The 21,122-nt window shown below is 36.9% G+C and overlaps 1 protein-coding gene across 1 annotated transcript; it reads left to right on the forward strand.

Annotated features, from left to right (window-relative positions):
- Positions 1 to 2,688: 2,688 nt before the first annotated feature.
- On the forward strand, positions 2,689 to 17,547 carry LOC130235363 (sorting nexin-16-like). The gene is made up of 4 exons (XM_056465940.1): positions 2,689 to 2,829; positions 9,038 to 9,107; positions 12,806 to 12,945; positions 17,185 to 17,547. Exons 1-4 carry the CDS (start codon positions 2,693 to 2,695, stop codon positions 17,276 to 17,278), a joined length of 441 nt encoding a protein of 146 aa, XP_056321915.1. The 5' UTR covers positions 2,689 to 2,692; the 3' UTR covers positions 17,279 to 17,547.
- Positions 17,548 to 21,122: the final 3,575 nt, after the last annotated feature.

Consider the following 21,122-nt stretch of genomic DNA (forward strand, 5'->3'; position numbering starts at 1 on the left):
TTGTTTTATTACTTATGTCCTTGACCAGCAAATCAGAATAGTCCGCTGGCCAACAGTTTTGGTTTGGTTTTCAGAGCAGCTGCAAACATCAGTAATAAACAGCGCTCATGAGTGCAACGTGCGGGGTTGGGCAGTTTCATTTTTGTGAGGAGGGGGACTTTAAATTTGATTGACAAACTTACAATAGCTAAAGTGTTGTGTTAATCATCAACATTAAATTACCTTCATATTACGCCTTACACCCGTTACATGTTTTCAATGCATTTTTTTTCTTTGCTGCTATCTCAGTGGACTCTGGCCAGGGGGAGGCTAAGCCTTCCCCAGCCTTACACACACAAACCCAACAAACCCAAACTCATCATTTTAAAGCTCAAATTAAGATATAATTGATGAAAAGTCATCATTTGATCATTATCTCTCCAATGAAAGTCTACGCTGTAGAAAAATGCTGTTAAAATATGCTGTTAAAACACTATTAAAATGTACTGTAAAATTCAGAGTAACTTACTTGCGATTTTGGTTGCATGAAAGACGGTAAATTTACAAGCGCACAGTTAATAATTTGAATTTATTGTAAAATTTACAGTAACTTACTAGCCATTTTGGACTGTAACTTTACAAGCGCACTGTATATTAATAATTACAATTTTAATATAAAAATACAGCACAACTGTAATTATTTATTTAAACAAACCATACTCATTATGAATATGTACCCCTCTATACTTTTCTGGAGACAGCGGAATGAGGTTTTTACGAATCCACTACAGGCTGCTTAGAATCAATCTAAATCTGTCAAAATTTAATAATGTAAATGTAAAAATATTGAAATGTGTATGTTAAAATAGAAATATGATATAAATATGGAAAAAGCCAGATCCAATTAGTTAAATTATATGTGATTGGTTTACTTAAAGGTGCAGTATGTAAATGTGACACCCAGTGGTTAAACTAGGTATTGCACATTTTCACTCGGCTCCTCCTCTGACGAGTTCATGCAAGCGCAGGTTGATTTAAAGTTTAAAGGCTGATTTGTTTTCTAACTTAAAGTAACTATTAAAGGAATATTTTTCTTACTGAAAGGAGTTATTGTCCAAACCAACACCTGAAATTTCTATTTTAGAAACAGTTTCTATTTCTCACAACTGAACAACAGGATAAACTGACAATGATCACCTCAGGTACAGGTCATGTGCTTTATTCAGTGTTAAATGCTAATTATGTTTGAATACTATTTTACGTGACATTTATTGCCATACCACTGAAAGCAGCAGCAGATAGTTCACCTCAGATCTCGAAAATAATGTAAACCGTTTGAAACTGAACTTTAGAACTGTGACTCAGTGCAAGCCAACACATATCAGTGATTCAGCATGTAGATTTAATGATGTTAAAGAGATTTAATATGTATTATATTGTGTATAAACCTTACTATTTCGTTGGAGTGCAGTGAGTGCACTTCTGCTTCTGAATGGCTGTATTTTAATTTCTGTCGTGTTTCGTCTGGTGCAAACAGCCAATTTGCTTATCACTGCAAATCTCCTTACGTAGCATGTTGTTAGGACACGGACAACATAACCTGCTCACCTAATGTTTACATAATATTTATATTTTCTACTATTAACCACCTCATGTGGAACTCTGAATCCGCCATTTCAAAATCTGTTATTGTCCACCAGAAGTCACACTTTTAGTCGAGGGCACATGCTTTGAGATCCTTCCTGAATAAATTAAATACATTGTTTTACATTTAGGCATCCTGGGGTGCTGAAATATAATTGGCTAAACTTGCATTGAGTGGGTTAAATGACCATAACAAAGACAGACGTTCTGGCACGTAACGGATATTTTCAAAGCAGAACACTTGACTTCAGCATTGTTTTTCATGTAAACAAGAATGTTCACTTAGCATGTTTCTTAAATAACTGCAAATACAGATGTTTATCTAAATATCTATATACAGCACCTTTAATATTCGGGGGCAAAATTGATGCAGCTTCATACTCCACGCAATAGATTAAATATAATGTGTTTTAAATTAATGAGGAGCATTTAAAACACATTGGATTTAAGAATATATTACATAAATCTTGTTTGTTTCATTTATGTTTAACAAATATCAATCAAATAAATTTATTAGTTCAGTTGTGTTAAAAGTGTGTAATCCAAATAGATGGAAATTTGATTTGCAATCAGAAAACATAAATCTTATTTGTTAGGCCTGAATTTTTTTTATTTTATTTATTTTTTTGAGTGAACGTGACATTTCTTTACATATTTTCATGTTTAAGGATCAGCAAAATTCTGAGTCGGTTGAGTAAAAACTGAATTTTAATGTTTGGGTTTCAGAGTCACAAGGTGTTCAAAGAGTCACAGTTGCTTATAAGGAAACAGTCTGAAATGCAATCACCCTCTGTGATGATTCAAAGACATTTTTAGAGGACACAATGTTCTCTTTCTGCACTCTTTAGGTCTACGAGATCCTAGTGAGCCGTGCACCAGACGAGAGCTGGCATATTTTTAGACGATACACAGACTTCTCTCGACTTCATGACAAGGTCAGGCACAGATGACTCATGTCAGCTGACAGTGCGGTAATGAAGACTTGGAGATTTTTTTTTTCTTTATTTCCTTCCTGTATCTGTAAGTGAGTCTTTAAGTTGTGTGAATATTGTGTCTGCAGCTGAAGGAGATGTTTCCTGCATTTGGATTCGTCCTTCCACCCAAGCGCTGGTTCAACAACTTCAGCGCAGAATTTCTAGAAGAACGACAATCGGGTTTACAAGATTTTCTGCAGAAGCTGGTTGATGAGAAAGATGTGATAAATAGGTACTTGCAACATTACGGCTTAAACAGCAAGTCAATCAATCAATTAATCAATCAAATAATAATTACCCATCCTCGTATCATTCTCACATGAAAGAAAATCAACCCAGGCTCATTCTGAAAATGTACCACTATATACATTTCTGGAGAGTGCCAAATACGTCACAGGAGGTATGTTTTTTGCAGTTTTTGTTTTCGCGAATCCATCGGAGGCCACTGTGTACGCTTTTTGAGATCTCAAATTTCTCTCGTGAGTGCCATTTGTGCCTGGTGTTCTTTCATAAATCCACTAGAGGCCGCTGTCAACTGACTGATCGACTGACCCACCCTCCTCCTTTCCTAAACCCAACCAATAGCGTTTTCAAAAACACAGATTGACTTGATCACCCCTTCCCTAAACCCAACTGACAGTGTTTTTAAAAGCAATTCAGAAAAAGAAAAGCCCTCACGGTTGCCTGATTTTTACCACATTTTCAGATTTTACCACATTCTCACTCTGTTATTTATTTGTTTACTTAATGTTTTGGTTTTTGTTTTTGTCTTACTTTTGTCAACTCCTCTGGGTCTCAAGTCCACCGACGTATATGCGGCGAGCTACTGGACAAAACGGTAACAGCGGGAAAGCCGTCCATACAGAGGTAAGCGGTCAGCTGGCAACTGCGAAAAGAAACTGTATCATACCACCCCGTAGCATTCGTTTTTAAGACGAAATGCAGCCATACGTACTTCTGGCTACATAATTTACGATCTCCAGAAACGTTTTCAGAATGAGCCTATGTTGAAAAAATCCTATAGTAATTTGTTTTGTAAATATTATAGTGTTGAACCATACTCAAGAGTAAAATGTGATATATTTTATAAATTAGGTAAGCTGAAGTATCCGTAGTGCATGTGTGTGTGAATGAGTGTGTGGGAGTTTCCCAGTGATGGTTTGCGGCTGAAAGGGTGTAGAACTTATGCTTAGAAAAATAAATTTAATGAATGAATCATTTGATAAATCCCAATTTTTTGTTTGTTCAACAAAGGTTAGACCTCATTAAGGCTATTGGTTCTTTTATATCTAGTTTTTCCTATATTCATTTAGGCATTCTGACCACCAAGCCTTAAATACATACAAAAAATGTGTACCTCTTATAAAGATTTTCTCTTCTGGCTTTGTTAATAATAATAATCTATTGATCTGCCTCATTTCACTTACTTTATTGGTTCTTCCTTGTCTGTGTTTTTCTACCTTATATCATCTTGACAACAGAATTTGTGAAATAGTGTTTTGTTTCTTTTGCTCCATTAAAGTCACAGGCAATTTATTTCACATATTTTTCCCAGTGTTCATATATCAGAAGATGACATCTTCCTGACTTAAACAAATACGCAACGGCTTCGAAAGTGTAAATCTCTTTTTTTATCCAGGTCATTGCTCTTCTTTTTCAAGCCATTGCTCAAAATTAAAACAATTACCTATAGTTTTTCATACTCAAATGTACCTCTATAAATGTATTGGTTTAAAAGCTGGTAACATTTTAGTTGGAGATCCACATGCAGCTTTTTGGGGCAAAATAAAGACTAGAAGCAAGAATCGAAAACTGATTGATTGATCAGTGATGTGACGTTCTGCGCTGAGGCTGCCAAGCTTTTGAAATCTTTTAACAAAACAAAACATCTCGCAGTGAAGTTGTGTACCAATGCTTGATTTGTTTTGCAATAACCACACGATTAGTGACACACGAAGCTTCTTTTTAGTCTGCAACCATGTGATAGCTTCATATTGTGATTTAAAGGTTTAAAGGTGCAGTATGTAAGATTGACACCCAGTGGTTGAACTAGGTATTGCACTCCTAATTCAAAACACGTTTCACCCAGCTTTTCCTCCAACAACTCCCCGCAAATCCTGGTTGCCAAATTGACAACAGGAGCGAGCGTGCCTAACCATCAAGCCCACATTATCCTAACTTCAAGACTTAAATGTAATACACTGTTTTCCACCAAGGCAACCTGGGGTGTTGAAATATAAGTGAGTAAACTGGCAGTGGGCGGGTTATAGAGTTATTGACTTAGCATGTTTCTTTAATATCTGCAAACATATTATAGTATTTCTATGACTTTGAAGAGTCAAAAACTTACATATAGCACCTTTAAAAATACAGTTGAAGTCAGAATTATTAGCCCCCCCCCCCAACCCCCCCCCCCCCCCCCCCCCACCTTTTAATTTGTTATGTTCTCCCTGCATTCGTGTGGATTTCCTCCGGGTGCTCCGGTTTCCCCCACAGTTCAAAGACATGTGATACAGGTGAATTGGGTAGGCTAAATTGTCCGTAGTGTATGAGTGTGAATGAGTGTGTATTGATGTTTCCCAGAGATAGGTTGCAGCTGGAAGGGCATCCGCTGCATAAAACATGTGCTGGATAAGTTGCCGGTTCATTCCACTGTGGCAATCCCGGATTAATAAAGGTACTAAGCCAAAAAGAAAATGAATGAATAATGACAGTAAATAATATTTAACTACATATTTTTCAAGACACTTCTATACAGCTTAAAGTGACATTTAAAGGCTTAACTAGGTTAATTAGGTTAACTGGGCAGGTTAGGGTAGTTTGGCAAGTTATTGTATAATGATGGTTTGTTCTGTAGACTATCAAAAAAAAATGGGCCTATAATTTAAAGACCTTAAAATGGCTTTTAAAAAATTAAAAATGGCTTTTATTCTAGCCGAAATAAAAATAATAAGACTTTCTCCAGAAGAACAAATATTATCAGACATACTGTAAAAATTTCTTTGCTTAGTTCATTTAGGAAATTTTAAAAAAATAAAAAAAAATTCAAAGCGGGGCTAATAATTCTGACTTCAACTGTACGTCACTCCTTAAGCAGCACTAAGGGCGTGCTCACACTAGATACAGTTGCCTTGAACTAGGCCAAAGTGCAATTGCACCCCCCCCCCCCCACTCTGCTGACGGCCTGCACTCATACTGTCTTTTGCCTTCCGAACCTGAGTACGCTTGTGTAATCGATGATGAGACTGTTCATTTGAACTCGTTCAACATTTTAGTCGTTTGAGATGCAGTGACACACAGTCAAATATTTTGACGCTCATAAATGATCATAGAAGTTCTCTTGCTACAGTATTACGAGGTTTGGTGAAGGTGCAGCTGACGTGCAGTGAGGGGTTTGCGTCGTTAATAAACTATGACAGTTTGCGTTCATAATGATTAATAAATCTATATCCATATGCTGGATAAGTTGGCAGTTCGTTCCACTGTGGTGACCCCTGATGAACAAAGGGACTGAGCTGAAGGAGAATGAATAAATGAATGAAATTGGCCAAAGTGTATGAGTGTGTGTGTGTATGAGTGTTTCTCAGTGCTGGATTGCGGCTGGAATGGCATCCGCTGCGTAAAACATATGCCAATACTTGGTGGTTCATTCCGCTGTGGCGACCTCTGAAATAGAGACTAAGCTGAAGGAAAATGAATGAAAAACACAGAACACTGCAATTTTGTAGTCTTTAGACTGGCTTCCTGCCAGGTTTCGTGTTGATTTTAAGATTCTCATGCTTGCATACACGGCTTTTTATGGTTTGGCTCCACTGTATTTGGCTGAGATTTATTCAATTCAATTCACCTTTATTTGTATAGCGCGTTTATAATGTAGATTGTGTCAAAGCAGTTTCACATGAAAGATCATAGTAAATTGAATTCGTGTCAGTTCAGTTTTCAGTGTTTAAGATCAGTTCAGTTTAGCTCAGTTCAGTGTGGTTTAATAATCACGACGGAGATTCCAAATACTGAAGGGCAAATCCATCAATGCGCAGCTTTACAGATCCCAAACTCTGCAAGCTAGTGGCGACAGCGGCGAAGAAAAACTTCACCAATTGGCGAAAGTGAAGAATTAAAAAACCTCGAGAGAAACCAGGCTCAGTTGGGCATGGCCATTTCTCCACTCGCCAAACGTCTTGGCAGAGCTGCAGTCAAGGCGCCAGAGGCTGAACCTCAGCGAAGACTTGTCTGTCCCTGGAGCGTCACATGAATCAGCTTCATGCTCTCCACTCCTCCATGACCACCACAGTAGCTGCTCAGGATACGACCTGGTCTAGGATATGGAAACCTTGGGATCATCTCGTCGCTGGTCTTGGATCGAATCAGCGGCGCTGCATAGTCTGAGGGCCTCAGAATGAGTATCCCCAGATGGAAATAGAGAATAAAGAGAATAATTAGCGCAGCTGCTGTTCATAGTGTATATAAACGAGATGCAGAAACCTGTGTGGAGCACATTCAAAACCGCTAAGTGATGCACTGAGTGTATGCTTTACTAAAGAGATAGGTCTTTAATCTAGTTTTGAACTGCAAGAGTGTGTCTGAGCCTCGGACATTATCAAGAAGGCTATTCCAGAGTTTCGGAGCCATAAATGAGAAGGCTTGACCTCCTTTACTCAACTTTGCTGTTCTAGGCACTACCAGAAGCCCTGAGTTTTGAGATCTTAAAGAGCGAGTTGGATTGTAGCGAGACAGAAGATTGGTTAGATAAACAGGAGCTAGATTATTTAAAGCTTTATTTGTAAGAAGCAATATTTTAAATTCAATATGAAACTTAACAGGTAGCCAGTGAAGGATAAAATTGGGGTGATGTCATCAAATTTTCTAGAACTTGTAAGAACTCTGGCAGCAGCATTTTGTACTAGCTGAAGTTTATTAATAGAGTATGGTGGGCAGCCAGCAAACAGAGCATTACAGTAATCCAGCCTTGAAGTCATAAAAGCATGGACTAGGTTTTCTGCATCTGAGATGGATAGCATACTTCGTAACTTAGCGATATTTCTCAAATAAAAAAAGGCAGTTTTTATGACATGGGATATATGATATTCAACAGTTAAATTGATGTCTAATATGACACCCAGATCTTTTATAGTAGAGCTAACGCTAACTTTGTATCCCTCTAATTGTAGGTCGAGTTGTGAGATCTGCTGTGTATAGGATTTAGGCCCAATAAGTAATAATTCTGTTTTGTCTGAGTTTAAGAGAAGAAAACTGTTGGTCATCCAGTCTTTAACATCTTTAATACAATCAGTTAGCTTAAACAGTTCAGACATCAGGTTTAGTTGAAATATACAATTGAGTATCATCTGCATAGCAGTGAAAGCTGATCACATGTCTTCTAATAATGTCTCCCAGGGGTTATTTATATCCCTTATTATATTGTTTATATACAACCAAAGACAAAATAATTAGCTCTTCTGTGAAATTTGTATACTTTTTCGAATATTTCCCAATTGCTGTTTTACAGAGATTTTCTCAACACATTTTTAAACATAATAATTTAAATAAATGATTTCTAATAACTAGTTTCTTTTGTCTTTGCCATGATGACAGTACATAATATTTGACTAGTTTTCTTGCATGTTTAAGGCTTTTTCAAAATTTAAAGCATTAACAGTATATTGTTCTGTAGTCAATCAAAAAAAGGAGGGGCTAATATTTTTTCCAACATTTATTTATTACAGTCTATTAAAAGAAATTAGGCCTTAAGCAAAAGAAAAAATGAGATAAATATGATAAAAATAGAAAAAACCTTTGACCTGAAAATTTGATCTTTTAAACTTTACTTGAAAATATTCATTCATTTTCCTTCGGCTTAGTCCCTTTATTCATCAGTAGTCGCCACAGCACAATAAACTGCCGACTTATCACGCATATGTTTTACACAGTAGATGCCCTTCTGGCTGCAACCCAGTACTGTGAAACACCCATACACACTCATCCACACACATAAGGCCAATTTAGCTTACTCTATTCACCTATAGCACATGACTTTGGGCTTTTGGGGGAAAGTGGAGCACCCGGAGGCAACCCCACGCAAACACAGGGAGAACATGTAAACTCCACACAGAAATGCCAACTGACCCAGCAGGGACTCGAATCAGCAATCTTTTTACTGTGAAGCGACAGTGCTAACCACTGTGCCACCGTGTTGGCCCCACTTGAAAATAATTGAAAAATAATTACAAGGGAGTGGGGGGGTTGGGAGGCTGTCTTACATTGTAGACAGACAGACAGACAGACAGAGAGATAGATAGATGGATAGATAGATAGATAGATAGATAGATAGATAGATAGATAGATAGATAGATAGATAGATAGATAGATAGAAAGATAGATTGTTTTGTAGTTTAATAACAACATAGTAACAGTAACATTATTGCTTTCTCTCTCTACTGAAGCATGGCAGTCAGAGAATTCTTATGTCTGGATGATCCACCAACGGCTTTTGATGCTCTTAGAGAAAGACAGGTAAGCTCAATTTAATTATTTTGCATTCAAATCCATTCGGTAACACTTTAGTTTGAGGGTCCATTTGAGTATTAGTAGACTGTCTGCTTAATATCTGCTGAAACTGCTCCTTCAACAGACAGTTAACTGACTATAAGAAACTTTGCAAGTACATCCATTTACACTAACCCTTACCCCAACCTAACAGTCTACTTATAATCTATTGACAATTAGTTGGCATGTAGTTGCAATGCAATTTAAATTCAACAAATGGACCATCAAAACAAGGTGTAACCAACCATTCAAGCAATTTTGGACATTGTAAAGATTCAATATTGCAGAAATCACAGATTTGGAATGACCGTCTTCTCTTAATATGACTGAAAGGATCACCCTTTTGTCCTTAATCTGGTTAAGACAATCTCACGACAAATCGTATTCAGATTTAAAGGGCATCTATTTTACCCCTTTTTTCCAGATTAAATATAAGTCTTTTGTGTCTCCAGAATGTGTCTGTAAAGTTTCAGCTCAAAACACCCATCAGATTATTTATTATAGCTTTCAGAATAATGGATATTCTGCTCTGAACACAATGTAGCTGTTTTTGTTGCCTATGTCTTTAACGCTGGTTCTCCCCACCCACCGTTCCCATGTGCCTGTCAGAGTGTTCCTCAATCTCTGCCTAGGCTGCATCAGATAAACAGCACAGTGACAGACAAGAAGGACACAGATCTCATGGAATGTTTGTGAGAAATGTTACAGTAGGAACTTTCCCAATGATTATTTGATGTATTTGTTGTGGAGTTGCAATGATGAGTCACACACAATGTCGTTACAAAGTTCAAGCACACACACACACACACACACAAACACACACCTGGTCATTGAAGTCAGCGCCTTCTTTTATAACTGTACTGACACACGGCTATGGTGATAAAGACGGTAAAAAAAATGATGTAATTCATAACAAACATGCACTATTTTAAAAACATTTTAAACTTGTAAAACTCATTCTTGATCACATTTGATGATGATTGATGATTACAGAGCGCTGAACAGATCTTTTAATCCCAGTTGCTTTGCGCACGTCCTGTCTTGTTGATATGATTATATGCATTACAACGGAGGCAAGTTAATACGAGGCTGTCAATCAATTTGGTGGGCGGGGAAACCGCACTCATACATCATGTTGCGGTGGGCCTCAAAATGGGAGGTATTTGGATCCTATTTTTACTTCAGGAAATAAAAAAAGAGGCTTATTGTGTTTATATTACTCCAATATGACTGTGGACACACTATACCTACACACACAATTCTGTCCAAACAGCTTACAAAAGATGATTTTCATCATAGGTGCCCTTTAACAGCTAATTCACATGAATTTTTCTATTCTCATTTGTAAATCTTACTTTACAAATTGCAAATCTGCCATTAACAGTTGGGTTTAGTAGTGGGGTTTCAGGGTATGCATCTTTTTAAAATTGTGCGTTTTAAATCGTATGAATGCACCAGTGGTGGAAAGAGTACTGAAAAATCATACTCAAGTAAAAGTACCATTACGTGCCTAAAAATGTAGTACAAGTAGAGTAAAAGTATCTGTTGTGAATATTACTCAAAATATGAGTAAAAAGTAGCCCTTTCAAAAGTACTCTAGAGTAGTGAGTAGTGAGTATTACACTGTTAAAAGCTGATGTATGTACATTTAATTTGTGGATGTGTGTGTAAACGTAACATTCTGTAGTGCATTTAGTTATTGCCCTAATATTAGGTTACATTTAGGTTGTAATGTCAGGTGACCAAAAATGACCAAAATCCAATGTCGAGCCAAGATCTTAAACAAATGTCATGTTGACCTCAAATACTGACATTTATTCATCAGGTATGGCAACCAAAATCCAACATCTGATAGACATCATAGTGGTAACATCCACACAACGTCAAGCTGTAACATCATTAGATGTTGCTACTTGGTTGATTTTAGGTTGGACGTTGGACATTGATGTCGGCCTGACGTTGGTTTCTGATGTCAACGTGATTTTCATTTCCAAACAAAATGCAACGTCCCCACAACATTGAGGTACAGCGTCAATCTGACATCATGTTGACCTCTTGTGCCTGCTGGGTGTTTAAGACCATTTTGGTCATCATACAGTAAACATACGTCATCTTCTCATCACCGACATGCATCTAAACAGTCTCTGGGTCAATGTGTTTAAAGATTTTGGACGTCTTCTTGGACATTTTTAATGCTTCCAAACAGTTTGCTGCGAATAAATCGCCCATGTCTTGAGGTAGTTCATTATGAGGCGATGTACCTTCTATGTGCGATTTGATTGGACAGGACTAATTTTTCTAATCCCCATAGACAAGACAAAAATAGTGACTGCAGTTTAAGGGAAAGTAGTGTAGTAAAAGTACTGATACTGCACTAAAAATGTACTTTGTAATTAGTTACTTTACACCACTGGAATTCACAGCCATTTTTTTTTTTAATCAGCCAATTTTTTGCCAGTACTGTACAAAAAACAGTTAAATTTTATCGTGAGATCTGCTGTTGGATAGTTTCTGTCACTTCAGAACAGCTCACGATTGCTCAATTTGTTAATATTTAGGTGAACAATTAATCCACTGGAAAAAAAAAAGTTTGTTTTGGTAATCTTTAATCTTTTTGGAGTGGTTGGAGTACAAAAATTTGGAGTGGTTGTTTTTCTTGGTTGGGTGGCTTCAGTCACAATATGCTTAACCACACCCCTTTTTCCAGTAGTTTGCTACGATGGAATGATGCGCAAAAAGAAAGCCCCGCCTCCTACTCAATAATCCATTTTAGTTGAAAGTACACCAACATACTGAAAGAAAACTCTCAACAACTTCCGGTTTACACAGGCTTTACATTTGATCATTGTTTGTTTTGTTTTTTTCAAATATATTTTTTGTTTATTTTTTAATAATGAATTATGCATAAAGGGGATCTATTATGCAAAAATGACTTTTATAAGGGGTTTAAGCACAGTTGTGTGGCCAAAGTCTGTGAATATAACCAGCTTCTAATGGTAAACATTTCTTAATTTAATTTTTTATAATTACACTTCATAAAAGCAGTCTACAGAAACAGTTTGATTGACATTCTCCCTTTGTACATGTCGTCAGAGGGGGAAACCCCGCCCATTAGTGACAATCTCTACCTCATTAGCACAGGACATTAGTCTTGTTTTTTAATCTGCCACTATGCTGACACATAGGCATCTGTAGCTCCGCCTTCTTTTGAAAAGGGCACAATCTCATTTGAATTTAAAGCGACAGACACCAAAACAGCACAATTAGCATCAAAGCCTAAATGAGGCAGTTTCAAAGAGTTATAAAGTATTATTTGTGGGATATTTTGATCTGAAACTTCACATACACATTCTAGAGACATCAGAGGCTTGTTTTACATCTTGTAAAAAGGGGCATAATAGGTCCCCTTTTAAATTCTGCTCTTTTACTCTGGTTAGGATGACTTCAAATGTAGAAAAATGTAGGTTGTTGTCTATTTATGAGCTCCATTGTGCTTCTTTAATTCTACATTTCAATAAATGTAACTTTAATTATAACTTTAGTTATTTATTTTATTCTATAGAAAATCTTGATTTCTGTAAATTAATTACACAGTTGGAAGCTTGTAGTAAAAAAATGGTTAAGAAGCTCTGCTATAATCCAATTCTTCTGCTGTCCTATTGAAGGCCTTCTGTGAGACAGTGGAAGGGACTGACCGCTGCCTTCAGAGAGATTTCATGGTTGACGAGAGAGAGAGAAATGAGTCCATGAGAACCATCCTGCTGCACAAAGAGCTCCAAATTAGCCATCCTGAGAGAACAAAGAAGTAATGTAACAACATGACCTATTTGTGCGTTGCTTAGGAAACAGGGATAAGCAGGTGGATTTTGTCTTCTGGCTGAAACCGGTGATTCCATGATGGTTAATATGTTCAAGGAAATTCGATCTAATTGGTTCAAGTGCTGCACTAATTGCTCTGAGCCCACAGCCTATAGCGACAACGCTAATTGCTTTAAGCAAAACAATAAGTTTCATGGCCATTTGCATTTTTAATGCATTTTGTTGTCTTTGCATTATATTTATAATCAAATGTTCGAAAGATAATAGTATCTTAAAGGGGTGGTCCACAGTGTATTTTTAAGGCTTGGTTGTGTTTATGGGATGCAATGCAATGTGTGCTTCATTTGTAAAAAATCATGTTATTTTTTTATAAATCTTACTTTGATTATATAAAGCTACTCAGCTAACATGAAAACGACTATCAGATTTCCTACTTCCTCTGAAACCCCCCCTTAAGAGGCTCTGATTGGTCAGCTAACATAATGTGCTGTGATTCGCGGACCAGCACTGAACTGGGAGAGATTCTGGAAGTTCTCCTTTGTCAAATGGTAGCTATATATTATTTTATAATTCTCTGGAACATAATTAAAACTAAACTGTAAACACTTCTTGCTACAAATATGAAACGACTGTTTTATAAGCATAATTTGCACCATGGTTTACAGTGAATTTATAAGAGCTAATGGTGTGTTGTTTGGTATGATGTTCCTAAAACCCCATTAGCTCTTACAAATTCACTGTAAACCATGGTGCAACCAATCACTATCTCATGGAACTTTTTGATTTAGTGGCTACTTCATATAAATTTGTACAATCTCATTCATACAATTTACTTATCCCCAATGACAGTTGGGTTTAGGGGTGGGGTTGGGATCCACGCCTCCTTTTAAAAATTGCACGTTTTCGTACGACTGAACTCAACTACAAATTTGTACCACTAAACTAACAACTGGTAGTAATATGAAAACGACTATCATATTTCTTACTTCCTCTGAACCCCCCCCATTAAGAGGCTCTGATTGGTCAACTAACACAATGTGTTGTGATTCGCGGACCAGCACTGAACTGGGAGAGATTCTGGAAGTTCTCCTTTGTCAAATGCTAGCTATATATTTTTAAAATAATTCTCTGGAACGTAATTAAAATTAAATTGTAAGCACTTCTATCTTTGTGCCTTGTCGTTTGGATGCCCAAATACAGAAACAGAAGAAGCTCTGTGAAAATAGCAGCATTTGTACGGCATTTTAGTTTTATTTGCTATAACATTACCGCGCCTTCGCTGCGCGGGGTGTATGGATGTAACCTGAAGCGTTTGTGATCTTACTAACCCGGATGTATTTTTTTGTATTCCCCAAACTTAGTTCGTTATAGGGTTTGCTAAGTGAACTCAGTTAAAAGCCAATGTTTCCCTTGAACTTTGAGCGTATAACATTCAGCAATGTTGTTTATGTTTGAAATATGATAATGTAGTGAACCACCCCTTTAAAAATGGTAAGATCTGTAAAGCCTGATGTATAAAATAGTGTTACAGTTTAAATACAATTCAACCCAAAGGTTTATCTTTAACTTTGAGATTTAAAAAAAGTTGTTAGTATCATATTTGATACATCAGGCTCATATATGCCATACATTTGAACTGAAGCTCAATATAGATTGGAAAAACAATATATGAATTATGCAGTTGCTAATATTTATTTTAAAAAATAGCTATTAAAATCATTTATTTTACAGTATAACAGATGACTTATACTGCATAACATTCGTATAAATCATTCTAAAATGGAAAGCTTCTGATCGACAATGTTGTAATTTACAAACATACACCTGTTACCTGTTACATTCATCTTTTGAAACCTCGCTACATACAGTGGAAGTCAGAATTATTCGCCCCCCTCTGAATTTTTTTTCTTTTTTAAATATTTCCCAAATGATGTTAAACAGAGCAAGGAAATTTTCACAGCATGTCTGATAATACTTTTTTCTTCTGGAGAAAGTCTTATTTGTTTTATTTTAGCCAAATTAAATGCAGTTTTTAATTTGTATAAGTCATTTTAAGGTCAAAATTATTAGCCTCTTTAAGCTATATATTTTTCGGATAGTCTACAGAACAAACCATCATTATACAATAACTTGCCTAATTACCCTAACCTTCCCAGTTAATCTAATTAGCCTAGTTAAGCCTTTAAATGTCACTTTAAGCTGTATAGAAGTGTCTTGAAAAATATCTTGTCAAATATTTTTTACTGTCATCATAATAAAGATAAAATAAATCAGTTATTAGAAATGAGTTATTAAAACTATTATGTTTAGAAATGTTGAAAAAAATCTTCTCTTCGTTAAACAGAAATTGGGGAAAAAAATAAACAGGGGGGCTAATAATTCAAAACTGTATATGAAATAACTGTTTTACAAACATAATGTGCACCATGGTGCTAATGGTGTGTTGTTAGGTATGATGTGCCTAAAACCCCATTAGCTCTTATAAATTCACATCTCACGGCAATTCAACTTTTTGATTTAGTGGCTAATTCATATAAATTTGTACAATCTCATTCATACAATTTACTACGATTTACTTATCACCCAATGACAGTTGGGTTTAGGGGTGGGGTTGGGTGCCACGCCCCATTTTTAAAAAGTTGCACGTTTTGTACGACTGAACTCGACTTCGAATTTGTACTACTAAACTAACAAAATGTAAAATAGTTACGTTTCCTTTTAAGATCAGGCTGGAAGGCCAGTAGTAAGTTACCTTTATGCTTTAAATAAACAACTTTATGTTGAGCAGATTTTTAGGTAGTCATTTACAAGTCAATATTGCCCATATGGATAAAGAAAAATTTAACTTGTACAACAGGGGTTTTAAATGCGACGTAGTTGAAAATTTGGTTGCAGCTAACTTTTGTGCTGGTGCACCTAAGGAAAAAGTTAGGCCCACTAGTGCAACAACCTTGCACACAACGGCGCACACATACCAATAGGCCCAAAAAGTCTTTTTTATCGACCAAAAGTCTTTTTATTGTTTAATCTTGGAGAACGCCACTCGGAGACCATCCTCCATGTTCAGTTGTATTTATTTTTAATGTATGTGAGTGCTATAAAGGTGTCGGATAGTTTGACCTGGTGCTATAAAATCAATGTGCTGCATCTGACGCTAATGCTGTGTCTGTAATATAATGTAATCAACCCAGGGGTCGAAAAAAAAAAAAAAAAAAAAAATCGAAAGGCTGATGGCTTTTTATTTGTATGTTGTTTTTTAATTTAGTTTTTTTTAATCATTAACATGTTAACAATGTTACTAATAAAAACTTTTTTGTTCTTCAGTAGGTTATGGATAAAATATAGTCATTCTAATAGTTTAATAAAATTAATTAAATTTTTGGAAATTGCCAAGCGACCAACCGCCATCCCCCCCTAATTGTCCCTCGACCCCCACTTTGGGAATCACTGGTCTAGAGCCCTGTTTATGGTAAAAAACAGCAGCTGTGGTTGCCAGAATTTTAGTGTTAAAAACACAGTATAGGAAAATTTTATAATTTAAAAATACATTTTACAGTAATTTACCGTATTTTATGCATTTATAGTCATACACCGGTGCTTTGAAGTGCTAACATTTACATAACATAGCTTTGTTATAGATATAAACACAACCATGAGCATGTGAAAACTCATACAGTACATTGAACCAAAGCTCATCACAAACAACTTTTCCCACAAGCGCTGAGGAATACTACTAAACTACTAAACACCATCATGGTAACACACATGACACTAACATAAACATATGTCAACACTACATGTAACATAAAACTCCATCAGTACATAACTAATGATAAAAACCTATAAAGAACCAAAGAAATAAACAAAAAAAGCATAAAAAATAAAGTGAAAATTTATGGTTACTTGCCATATATAAAGGAAACTTTTACTGTAGCATTTCTACAGCTTTTTTACAGTGTACCAGACTAGCATATCTGTTCAATTGTATTCTGTTTAACAGTTTACAGTGGCATGTACAGAACCCAAGAGGGCCGAACAGAGACTTTTTAATAGATCTAATTTATTTCCATTTACTCCCTTGCAATAAATTCTAGCTGAGAGTTATTATTTCTGTAAACATCTCATTAATGTACTAAGAAAAAGGATGTGTCTTGGAAAGATGGGGGAACATTTTGTCTTACTAAAATGCTTGTTTCTTTTTTGATATTAAATTGCGGTTCATAAGGGGCCACGGAGCGTGCTGGTGTGGATCAGCGACTGACAGCCCAGAAAAACACAGTTGCGGAGGACCAGTCCAAAAAATTCATCAAATGGAATAAGAAAGGGGAAAAGACCCTTTCTTAAAAAGAAGACGGAAAAAAAGCTGTTTGTCTTGGATTAAATTAAAGTTAATCTGCGCCAGGAAATGATTTGTACAACTAAGAGATGTGGTTTAAAAGGTTTAATAAGGTGTGAGTGCATTTGTGATCCTGTCAGTTTTGCTTTCTAGAGATTTTATAGAACATCTGTGTCAAACTCACACTATAGGAGCCAAACACATAACGCCAACTCTGTAAACTCTTGTTTACATTCTCTGTTTTAAGTGTGTAACTTGACTTCTGTTTTGGATTACTGTTATTTTGAACATTTAAGAGTTGACTTTGTTAATCGATAAACTATTTACTTAATAAATAATCTCGTTGTTTTGGATTGTAGTCATTGTGGCAGAGATTTTAAAACCCTAATAATGACAATTTAATTGACCTAGCTTTTAACACCTGCTCTGGATTACACTGGTATGCCAGTCCACATAAGGTAGAAAATTTCAAGTTTCCAAAAAAATAAAAAATAAATAATTGGCTGGTAGGGATACCATTCACCATAAAGCTTGGAGATAAACATGCATTGTAATTGGTTGTTAATTTATTTTGGATTGAATATTATAAAAGTTGCTTCTATGATAAATATCTGTAGTTGCCCACTTGGTGGAGCAGAAAACTCATTTCTCTGAGCTTGATTTCTACATCAGGATATATGCAGGAATCCTAAAGGAAATTTCAATACCTTTTTAAAACTTTTTAAAGACCTTCTCAGAATATTTCATCGGCTCTTCAAGTTCTAATCAGTATCAAACCTTTAACTTAATAAACAGTTGCTAATACACAGAATGAAAGAATAAATTACATGGCTGTTTTTTAGCGACAGGTTTCAGCCACTGTTTAAACTCGTCTTTCTCCAACCAGGAGTGCGCAAACTTGCATTATCCCATTTGCCGTCTGTTTTGCTCTATGGCAGGGCAATTCAATTAGTTTGTCATATTGGCCAGTTCATGAAAAGCATCCCAAATGAGGAGCCGGAGAGATATGACTTGCAATATGAGTGATGACAGAACAGCATATAAGAGCCCATATGCTGTATTTTTGCTCCTTAAGACACCCACGTTGTATTTTTCTACATTAAAAAGTTAATATACAGTATTGTATTTTGTAACTACATAATATCAGTGCATTGTACAATGTGTCTTTTTCTTTTTTACAAACATTCAAATGTTGTATTTCAAAGCACAACAAAAGCAGTACAATGCTTCAGTAGGCTTCTTCTACATTCAGACACATTCATATGTTATGTTTTGAACTGCATAACAATTGTGGATGCACCAATTATAGATTTTAGTTAATAATAATCATGGTTTCACGGTTATCATGTCTAACGTAAATTTAAGCTTTATATTAGGTAAGTATTTAAATGAACTGTTGTTATCATCTGCATTCATACATACATAATCATTTTAATAATTCTTCTAACATATCTTTTGTTTACATTGCACTGAAAGCCACGCACAACTCTCACCGCCACGATGTGAGATGTTTTCAACTTGGTGGGTCTGGAAGGCGCATCGCTCTGCTTGCGCACGCATATTGGCATATATTCTTACATTAGAAATAACGAACTTTTGGCAAATTCCTGTCATGGTTCGGTAAGGGGAAAAAGGGGCGAGGACTCATCTAACTAAATGGGTTTTAATAAAATAAAACAAAAATAAACAGTAAAATAAACTACCCCGAGGGGGAAAACACCAATGAAATCAATAAACAAACAAGACTGGGCAGGCTGGCAGGGATCAGGGCTGGAACACACAGGACTGGAAAATATCGATGACGAACTGGCACAGGACAGCAGACATGAGGAGAATATAAGCAGTAGTAAATTAACACACAGGTGAACAGACAGGTGTTAAACATGTGAATCTAATAAACTAATAATGGGTTAACAAGGAGGGTGGGACTAGACGATAGACGGGAGAGCACATGACACAAAGAGACAATACAAGCCATGTGCTCACATAAAACCAGACTAGAACACGCAGCCATATGAGAACTCATTAACCGCGTGTTCGTATGACAAGACAAACACAACACTGAAGCACACAACAAAAGCACGCGACCACAATGTAAACACAGAGCCACGTGCTTTGACAACAGACGCAAGACACAAGCACACGATAAGTGAAAACACCTTACCGTGCGCTCACACAAATGCAATGCGCATGTTTCATCTCAGCGCCAACCAAAACAGAAACCAACTAGACGGAGACACTGAGAATGAAACGATGCTGCGATGCTGACGAAACAAAACACAAACTCGAGTACAAGAGCGGGAGCGCGCACGTCCGCACGCACCTATGACAATGCGCACCTTGACAATGACAAAACAAGTGCTCGACCCAAGAAAACTCGAGCCGAGCACTACAGGACAGGACAAGACAGAGCTAGTGTCCGGACTCTGCCACCAAAACAAGAATTTACAAGACCAGAGTGGCAGAACCCTGACACTAGCCTCCCCCAAAAGGGACGCCACCTGGCGTCCCTAAAGGGAACATCCAACAAGGTACAAGACAGACAAGAAACACCACAAGACAACAAAACAGGCAACATCAACAAACACAAGACAAGGAAGTGAACAGGCAAGACAACATGAAGGGGGGAAGGGAGGGGAGCCAAGCCAGACCCAACAAGACGAACAAGGGAGGGATGGAAGGGCAAGACCAGGGAGGAACAGTCCAGGTCAGGGAATTCTGGGAATAGAATTCTGAAATGTATAGCACTACGTGGCGTGCCGCCGATCGGCGCTTCTGGTGTGTGACACCCTTGAGTCACACTCTGACAGACACGTGGGAACAGTAGGTGGGGAGAACTAGCATTAAAGGCACAGGCAATAAAAACAGCTACAAGATGCTCAGAGCTGAAAGTTACAAACTTCTGAAAGGTATAATAAATAATCTGATGGGTGTTTTGAGCTGAAACTTTACGGACACATTCTGGAGACACAAAAGACTTTTCTTAAATCTTGAAAATCTTGTAAAATAGGTGGCCTTCAAAAAATAGTTGAAGCCTGATTAACTTATTAAAATAAGTTAAAGCGACATAAAAATATGTGTTGTCTTGACTTTTTGTCATTACATTTTTTACAGTGTGATTTGCAATATAGTCCATGAAGTGAAGTTTAATTTTAAACTAATTTCGAGAGGAGCACGTGCTCATGATTGACCCAGCTGGCCCGCATTAGCTAATCATAATCGTCCAATCAAAAGGTCCCAAGTCACTATATACATATCCTCAGTTCCTTTCTACAACTATCTTCATCTGGAAGAAACCACCCTCCTCCCCTTCTTCCACTTTACCCAGAATGGGCAGCACAGTGGCCCAGTGACTAGCACTGTTGCCGCCAAACAAAGAATACCAATGGCGTTGGGTCCTCGCTGGACCATCTGGTCTTTCTGTGCGGAGTTTGCATGTTCTCCCCATGTCTGCGTGGGTTTCCTCCCGGGTTCCCCAGTTTCCTCCCACCATCCAAATGTGCTCTATATCATAGATAAAATAAGCCTTAATCTTTTTTTCTAATGTCTTACTCTCAGGAAGTTCGCCTTAGCCTCAGCAGCGGGGGAGTTTGAGATTGACCTGAGCCCTGAGAGAGGGGGGAGCCCTGGGCCCAAGAATCCCTTGAGCCCAGGGCTCTCTCCCGGGACAGCACGCCAAACAAGCTATGTATAAATTGTGAGCTAAGTGTGAACTCTTGAATAATTCTTAGCGTGCACTAAAAATCTTTTGTTTTTCGTCCCAAATCCTCACGTTTCTTTATGTTTGTTTTCACGTGTCTGCCCAGTTTTTTTCTTCCTCTTTTGTT

This window comes from Danio aesculapii, chromosome 2, assembly GCF_903798145.1.
Source record: "Danio aesculapii chromosome 2, fDanAes4.1, whole genome shotgun sequence".
NCBI lineage: Eukaryota > Metazoa > Chordata > Actinopteri > Cypriniformes > Danionidae > Danio > Danio aesculapii.

Bases quoted from the DNA above. Each gene is read 5' to 3' on its own strand.
- LOC130235363 (XM_056465940.1), top strand. From the start codon at position 2,693: ATGTTTCCTGCATTTGGATTCGTCCTTCCACCCAAGCGCTGGTTCAAC. The intron at 2,830-9,037 runs GTACTTGCAACA...TCTCTACTGAAG, and splicing joins GAGAAAGATGTGATAAATAG to CATGGCAGTCAGAGAATTCT. The intron at 12,946-17,184 runs GTAATGTAACAA...GCGGTTCATAAG, and splicing joins CATCCTGAGAGAACAAAGAA to GGGCCACGGAGCGTGCTGGT.